The sequence below is a fragment of the Amblyomma mixtum genome, chromosome 10 (assembly GCF_055824585.1).
Source record: "Amblyomma mixtum isolate Tamu chromosome 10, ASM5582458v1, whole genome shotgun sequence".
Lineage (NCBI taxonomy): Eukaryota > Metazoa > Arthropoda > Arachnida > Ixodida > Ixodidae > Amblyomma > Amblyomma mixtum.
In genome coordinates this window covers 4,655,728-4,664,738 of record NC_143021.1, presented here as the reverse complement: position 1 = coordinate 4,664,738, position 9,011 = coordinate 4,655,728, and the positions used below count along the sequence as shown (strand labels likewise).

Here is a 9,011-nt window from a genome sequence, read left to right as displayed (position 1 = left end):
AAAGAATTCCTTCATGTGCTCCTTTAGTTCGCTGCGACGGACCATTCACAGCCACTCGCTTTCGAGGTGATCGAGCACAGCTTGGACAAACTCTCTGAACACCATGTTCAATGCAGAACGACCAACACCGAAAAGATGTGCAATAGTCCGGTCTTCTGCACAGGAGCACGACCGGTAAAGCCCAATGGTAACTCTATTCTCCATAGGAAGCGGCTCACTCGTCCTCGTCGTTTCTTTCTGCAAATAGACTTTGCAGGACTGGACGATATGAGTGAATGTCGTTCGAGATACACGTAAGACTTGTTCGAAATTGCTCTCCCCTAGGTGTTGCGGTATATCTTCAAACCAGCGTTCATTCCTTTGGAACGCCCCGCGTTCTCGATGAATCGTGGCTTCGTTAGCCACCACAGCCGCAACCGTACAAGAGTTTGCCCAAAACTGTAGCTGCAAGTTCCTGATGACTTTCGATTGAGCCTCTATCGCCATTTGTATTCTGCTCTCTTCATTCTTGCTTTTCGCTCAGAGATACTTATATATTGCAATCAATTTCGTGACGTTTTTTTTTCATTTGCATACCGAGTGTCTCCACTTTGCTTCGCCATGTGAGCCATGTTGCTTGTTTACCATTTTTGGATGTGCGGCTAACTGCGATATTGTTTTGGCTTACGTTGACCGATTTGCTACAGCCAAGTAGGGGATAATTGTTTGAGAACTTAAACAAGTGCAGAAATGTTTTTTTCTTCTTTAAATATAGTGAAAGACCATAGACCCTTTCGAAAATTCAGCGCCATCTGGTGTGTGGTGCGCAAACCGCGGTGCCTCCGCCATTACTTGGGCATATGCCTGCCGGTATGCGCTCGGGCCAGATTGAAAAGTACGCGCGCCCGGCGAAGCCACAACAAGCGCAATTTTCTTGTTTCTGTGTCCTAGCCATGTTCCTTGACATTGGCTATCTGCACCAAGCTATAGTCGCGATGCCGGCATGCTGCTGTGTGCCTTTCTGCAGCCAGCGCGGCGAAGAGACGCGCACGGAAACAAGCTGTGTTTCCAGAGCACGGAGCGCATGGAGTAGCTGCATGCTTATTTCTTCTCGTCCGTGACCTGTTCGTTTTCACATTAAAATAAATGATATAAGTATTGAAAGAGCAGCGAAATGTTCCTTCTACCGTGTAACCGCTCCGCTGTATAGTGAGCACAAAAATAAAGGTGCCACCTTCGGCGCACTCGAGGACATGCATTCCGATGCTGGCGACTGTTTCGGCGCGTCACAAAATCAAAACGTAGCTCAAACGCGCTTGTTTTGGATTTTCAAGAATCCACGTCCATTCATAGAGAGTTCCGTGCGCGCGAAAAAGAGCACGACGATGCGGCGCGGCGAGGAGCGCCGTCGTTCTCTCCGTTGCGAACATGCAGCAAACGACGGCGACATAGGCGGAGTGCAGCAGCAGCAGCTGTGTGTTTTCGTTCGGTCAGGGCCTGTGCACTCTGGCTAAGGCAAGAGACACATGTCCGGCAACACGTCCGTCGCGCCGCTTCCGAACTGCCACACCACAGCAAGCAGGGACACACGCAGCGGCAAGAACTGCTGCGCCGCTCTACCCAAGCTCCGCCGACAACCGGTGTCGCACTTCGCCGCAGCGCAGCAGTGCCTGAGCGCTGCTTGGCTTGGTGTACAAATATTGCAAGAAAAGACGGCATCGCCTTGTTATCAGAAAGACTGCCAGCTATACTCGAGCGGCGACAAAGCATGCCAGCTGATGTTACGAGCTTTGGGCAACGGCACCGCTCGCGGGCGCTCCGGGCGAAGAGCTCTGCGGCTGCCTGTCTGCCGTGGTCGTCGCTAGGCCTATAGCCTGCTTCGCATCGAAGCGGCAGGGGCCGGCGCTTCGGAAGTCGCCTGCGCTATAATTGAAGGCCTATTCTTCACTCCGCTTTGCTGTTAACAGCATCATCTCACAATAAAATAATAGTATGGCCAATTTCTACGGCGCCTTCAGCAGCGGAGCTAGCGGGCGCCAGTCGAGCCGGACCCCAGCGTCGGGCTAGCGGCAGCTTCGAGGCGGTTAACTCGCAACAAATTCGCTCGTACCACAGTTGTCACTTTTACCAGCAACTCGGTATTGACCAATGACCCAGAAAAATGATGTATTTTCTCATTTCCCTATCACAGGGCTTGTTATTTACGTCGAGAACACTCATTAGCTCGTTTTTATGACGCCGGCAGGGGATCCAGGCTGGCCGGCCGGCATGCTCAGCTTACTTCACGTTCGCACAAGAAAATACAAAACGGCCATGCTACCAGAAAGGATGCTTGCTAGATTCTAGCAACGACAGCATGCCTGTGCTAGAGTGGAGCTTTCGGCAACGACACCGCCCGCGGCGACGCCGGGCGACGAGCTGCGCGCTGGTCCCCGACTGCCCTAGTCGTCGCTAGGCCTAGATCGCTGATCGAGCGCCCGTATCCGGATCCACACGCATTTCGCCCTGCAGTGCGCCTGCTCGTAGTCGAGTCCGGTCCAAGTGTTGTTAGCCCTCCTTTATCGACAGTAGATTCGACCTGCAGGGTAACACAGCAACGCGCACTGTCGACGGATCGCAGTGATACCGGCTTGTAGCTTCGCTGAGAGGTGCGGCCGGACGATAGGAGTCCAAAAGCCTTTCTGAAAATCCGCCCGGGATGACAGTCAGGTCCCTCGACCTCTGCAAATTTTCCGCCATCGCTTTCACAAAAGCAACCAGACATGCCACAAGGTGGAAACTAGTGCAAAGGCTGTGCAGAGCGCTATAGCTGCGCGTCTTCCAGCCAAAGGTGCCCAAAATATGGCGCACGACGCCGACGAAAGTTGCTGATGATGATGCCTGCCGAGTTGCCAGACTGAATTTTCTAAAGGGTCTATTACAAGCACTTTTTTTTGCTCTGACTTTTTGTTTGTGCAATAGTTTTTACCTGATCGTCATTGCTATCATTTGAGAATGACATTATTTTTTACTGTGTAGCACGGGAAGAAACCGAATGACATTCGATGCATCGAATGTCATTCGATTCAAAAGGCTAGTGTGACAGCGGTATTGCATAGGCTTGCTCAACGTCTGTTGAGCATGATCTGTCTGCTGAGCACGTCTGTTGAGCATGAGCATGATCTTCGCGCCATGGTAGGCGCGCATATACACATAGTATCGGCCGTGCGGTCTCCTTCTCCTTCTCGCGCCGGGCGCACGTCCCCATTGGTCAAACGCTTTGACGCGCTTCAGTTGCTTCCAGGGCTTTGTGGTCTGGCGCTGCCGCCGACGCGCGAGTGAAGAGGCGGAAGACATCTGTTAGCACACGCAAGGCTACGCCCTCTCCGCCGTCATTGAGTAGAAACGTCTCCGACATTCCAGAAGGTTCCACGGCATGGCTGACGCAATCCCCTTTGCGTCGCGCCGGCGAGCGGTGGTAGAGGGGGCAGCCACACACAAAAGGCTAGTCGCTCTTCGGGGTGTATTTCTCCTCTGTTTTAGGACGCGCGCCGGCGAGAGCCCTCCGCGAAACGCTGTTTTCGTTTGTTTCTTCTCTCTCAAAAAAGCGCTGAATTTTGTTACAGAGTTAGATAGGCAGATCAGCACGGTGGATCTGAAAATTCGTATGCACAAAACCGAAGCAAAGTTTAACAGTCTCGGAACTGTTCAGCAGTGTACAGCTGGTAGCGAGGCGTTGGGGGTGGTAAGGGAATACATCTACCTCGCCCGTGTAGTGACCGCAGATGCGGGTCACCAGGGCGAAATAACTCGAACACTTAGAATGGGGAGCAGCGTATTTCGGCAGTTTCTCGCATATCATGAATTGTGGTCTATGTACTTTTCTAAAAAGGAAAGTACAGAACAGCGGTATCATACCGGTACTCAACTATGGGGCAGGAACGTGGAGGCTATGAAAAGGGTTTAACTTAAACTGAGGACAACGCAACGAGCTATGGAAAGGAAAATGATGTGTGCAACTTCAAGGAAAAGCAAGAGGGCAGAGTGAGTCAGAGAACAAACGCGGGTTAATGGCATCCTAGTCTAAATCAAGAAGAAGCAATTGGCTTGGGCAGGGAATTTAATTCGAATGCAAGATAATCGATGGTCGTTAGTGTGCTATGGAAGAAGCTTCCATAGGACATGGTTAACAGAGGCATCTGAGAGATGCCTTTGTCCTGCAGTGGGCGTAGTCAGGCTGCTGCGGATGATGATTGCTGGGAGTCCTCATACCATTGTTGGCGTCGTGGTGAAGCGGTTAAGCGACGCGCGACTGCCCTGTGATGACAGCTGCTTACACTAGTGGGAATTGTGAGGCACAGGCTACTCTTCCCGAGCAACCCCCGTCGCCGGACCGACAGTGGAAGAAATCAGTAAGTCAGAGTCTTACACTAAAACGATAGCCCACGTGCTCGCCATGTATGCGGACGCCGAACACAAGACATGGAATGCCATCCTTCCCTACGTCGTCATGGCCCACAGCACCGCAGTACTGGAAACCACCCAGATCAATGCTTCAGGCTTGTTCAAGGCAGGAATAGGAACGACCAATTTCGACGCAGTGTTGAGAAACTGTGCTGAAGAAGACAACCTCGAGGTTTCTCGTAACAAGGAAATTTTTTAACCACAGATATTCTCTTAAGGTCTTGGGCTCGTTAACGCAATACAGCACCGGTTTTCACAAGAGCGAGAAGATGGGCTACTTGGCTCTGCATTGTGATTATAAAGAGCAAGGTAAAATGACAAGACAGAAGCAAAGGAAAACACGCACGTGTCATTTTGCCGCTGTGTCTGCCACCGTACATTAAAAACTATGTGCCAGGCGCATGTCAGTCATCAGAGCACTCTACACGTGGGTATTTGTGCCACTGTCATCAGTGTTCTTAACGATAGATATATTTCTGGAAAATTCAACCTCATGGTTTGCCTTCACAACATTTCGTCCAGCAAACAGTTCGCCTCAAGTCGTTCCCTTATTTTACAATCTGCCAAGCAGTGCGCCTCATCCTGCCCATGGGCTCAATAATTAATGGGGCTTCTCCTAGAAACTGCCGCGCCAGCTTGGGCCGAATTATAGCGCATGAGAAGTCCCGATGATCTTCAAAAATCACAAGCCTGTTAGTGATGTTTTCTTCAGGTAATATTCGATTTTTCAGGAAATTAGGTAACTAGGTATTTATTAGGTAACTAGAAAATTAGGTATTTATATAGTTACCTACCTAGGTAGGTAACAATATAAATGAAATATATGAATTTTTTTTCTTCAGCTCTCAGGCATGATTTTCGCGCTTTGTTTTTCATCCCAACGAAGAGGAGGCAGTAACGAAAGAAATATTACCGAATCACCTTAAAACCAGCCGGAAGACACAACACAGCGTCCTGTGTAGTGCCTTCCGGCTGGTTTTAAGATGAATCAATACCAACACGCCCAGTCGTCCGCCTTGTTGCACAAAAGCACGCAGGAAAATATGCAAAAATATTTGAAACTGCTGCAGGTAAAAAAATACCGAAAATACGTGTTTCTTACGCCTAAGATAGTTATTATTTACTGCCTGGAAGATCTCTTAAGCCTATTAATGAATTCACTGTCGGTTAAAAGACACCCGTCAGGTTTTGGCCTTCAGAAGTTTCCTAACCAGTTCGAAGCAGCTTCTACGTCGACCGTGACCTCACAGCTGATAATAGACGACGTTGTCTTGTAGCAGTAGCTAGTACTTGCGTTGTCTTCTCTCCCATACAGAAGATGCGGAAGAATAGCTCTAGCAGCTGACCACCCGGCGCGGTGGCTTAGTGGCTGTTGAGTAAGGGTGATGATCGAGTACCATCCTCATTTTGGTGGAGCAAAATGCAAGAAAATTATTGGTATCCGAATGCATGTTAAAGAACTCGAGGTGATTTAAATTAATTCGGAGCCCTACATTAAGGAATCTCTCATATGTAATCTGCAGACGTTGAACCACAGACTCAACGTACCGTGCGTACCATACCACACTGTATCTTGGCCCCAAGCGTGCAGTAGCAGGCCAGAGACTTACTCCTGCCGACCTCTCCACACTTCCGACTCTTTAAACATGTTTACCGCGTATGCCGTACCATTTGCCAACTCGACTACGCACAGTTTTTCGAGCATTCGGATGATCTCTTAAAGTCCAAGCAAGTTTTGAATACCTTGGGGACATTCATATTTACGGTTATAGAAAACAAGAGGCTTCTTTTATTCACGAGCTTTTCTCTTTAGGAATTTCCAGGGGCAATGCCTCGACCGTCACCGTCCACCTCCATGCTATCAACGCTCCACTCCTGATGACTGAAAGGTTGTGAACTTCTGTACAAGCGGTATCAAGGGTGATTGTGGAATAACATCGGCAATTTTTTTAACTACAATTACAGTGACCTGCCTAGGAGTCACGAAATAAACCTGGCAGTTCTATTATCCGTTACTAGGAGCACTCGAGGTGACGTAAGAAAAAAAGAAAGAGAACCTAGTTGCTAAACGGCCAACTCCTTCTTCCTATTTCAAAAAATTCTTCGGCGCGGCAGACAAGGACAAAGCGTCGAAAAAACACCACAGAGCACCACACGTTTTTTTCTACGTTTTATCCTTGTCTGCCGCGCCGAAGCATTTCTTGAAATATGTTTGACCAACTGGCCTACAAAATAACCCTTCTAAGCTAACCTTCTTCCTCTTCATTGCGATTTTTTGTCTTCCTCATCCTCTCTTTCATCTTCTTTTCATCATTAGAACTGCGGAATGTGAGAAACACAGGAGCGTGAGACACTAGGATTACATAGATCTTAATAACAACAAAAAATAAAGAAAATCATTGGCGACCGAAACTGCGTTCCTACAAGCAATGCAATTAGGTTCATGGAAAGCGCACAGTTCTCGTCATTTGCATTTCCGGAAATAGGCAATTGCAAAGTGATATGTCTTCCTGCTGAGCTCAGCTCGTATCATTATATTGTTTTCGTTTATTCCGCTCTTAACTTCGTAACATTCAGCGGTATCATTTCAACCTCAGCAGTTTTTCGCGGATCAGCACGAGCCCGTTAAAAGAGAAGATGAGTGCTGGCCGACGTCATCGCTATTGAGCCGGGCTTCCACGCTGTGACCACTGCGGGGCTATGGGCAGCCGCAGCGCGTTCGGCGGGGATGGAGAAGACACCAGCTACTTGGACGAATACTCTGTTCACGTCGAGGTGTATGACACCGAGGTCACGGACTCAGCAGGTAGCACGCCGATAATCAAAATCTCCGGCCTGTGCGACTCCCATGGTACTGCGCCCTACCTCATGAGCCCTAGGTCTTTGTCACGGCTGCTAGACCAAGTGACCAGCCCAAGCGCTGCCCAGGTCTGCGAACGGACGCAACTTCATCGACTTCAGTCGCTTCAGATGTTTGGTGATTGTTCCGACTCTACTCCGCTCCCTCCGTTGGCAGCGTCGAGACAGTACAGCAACCATACTGTGCCTTTAACGGGCTCTTGCGCTGACCCCGAAAAACGAGAAAATGTACTCGCCGACGTTTCCTTGACACACGGAGAGCAGCGCTTCATCGCACAGAGCCGGTACTGCTCGCCTGGCATTGTGGATCCAATGCACGACCGCGGTTCGACGCATTGCCGGGCGGAGTGTTCTGCTCTGGGCCACCACCCGAGCAGCCCAACCCGTGTAAGCACCTGCGCCAGCGCCAACCGCAAGTTGTGCACGCCTTCACGAAGATCACATCGACGGAGCCGCAAGAGGACGACGATTCCGTCTAGGCTTTCTGGAAGCTTCCGGGAAGCCGAGAAGATGGTAGCCCTTAGCAGCGAGTGCACATGCACACTTAGGAGAAGTGTTGGTGGTGCCTGCAGTGCAACAGAACCACAGTCGGGGCCGCAGTTGGGCTGCATGGAGGAGATGTTAACCATCCGTCACCTGCCAGCTGCTGACAGAAGGAAGCTCGTAAGACGTCATGAATGCGAATCGTTGTTGCAGGAATGTTGGGGCGGCAGTGAGCTAAGCGCCGTTTACCGGTTTCTGCCTTCTCGAAGGATGCGGCAAGGATGCCGGCTGGCCGTTTCGGAGCTGCACGCAAAATCGGCAGAAGAAGAATTCGGAGAGATTTATGTTTCCGACCGAGACAATATGTGGGTGGACGCACTCACCCCATCATTTCCGCGAAGGTCCGAACGAAAGTTTCCAACTGTGCACCAAGCGGCGTGCCGCGCGAACTCACAAATTCCTGACAGCGGACATATGGACACGAGGATTCGTGACCAGGGGACACAGACTGAAGGCGCAGTGACGGCGACGCTACCGTACACCATCACATGTCTTGTAGAATGGTTTTCCTCCACTTGCTACGACCTAGTCGTACGCCTTGCTGCCATCCAGGCCAATGAATCGGAGAGGTCTTCAAGAATTTTTTCGGGTGCCAGTACCGACCTTTGGTACAGGGTCATGCAACATGTGCAGGAAACTATGGCCAGCGTGGCACGGCCTCGTGATAGTGGCTGCCGCATCGACGGCATGACGGGCGGAGGAGAGTGCCCTGTTGAACGGCGGACGAAGGAGACGGAAGATGTACCCAGAATTCTATCGTCGTCGAGGCTTAAAGTGAGCACAAAGCAGTACACAGCGGAATGCCCAAAGGATACTACCCTTGCACAAGCTGAGTATTGTTCTACAGCTCCTGAGGGCCGCCAAGAAGCTTTCCAGAAGTGATGCTAATCGAGTTAACCACCGCTTCGCCGGAAATTACTAAAATTGACTGACTGCTTGTCGCCGACGCCGGCATTGTCCAATGCGGCTGGGTGGCGAAAGACGTATTACATATTTCCGTCGTAACAATATAGCGTGGCTCCAAATGGCACGAAAAATGTCCTTTTCTCCACTCGTGTGAAGCCGTAAGTTGAGAAGGAATAAGAAGGGATAAGGCGGCTCACAGATATTATTGCATGTTTAGCAAAAGAGAAAACGCCGGGCACGAGCGACAAAAAATAAAAACGAGGAAACAGGTGTCCGAACAA

At 50.1% G+C, this 9,011-nt stretch overlaps 1 protein-coding gene across 1 annotated transcript; it reads left to right on the top strand.

The window, feature by feature from the left end:
* The first annotated feature begins 7,122 nt into the window (after positions 1-7,122).
* On the top strand, positions 7,123-8,706 carry LOC149325021 (uncharacterized). Its single transcript, XM_089564166.1, has one exon. The coding sequence runs from the start codon at positions 7,123-7,125 to the stop codon at positions 8,704-8,706; it is 1,584 nt and encodes a 527-aa protein (XP_089420292.1).
* The last annotated feature ends 305 nt before the right edge of the window (positions 8,707-9,011 follow it).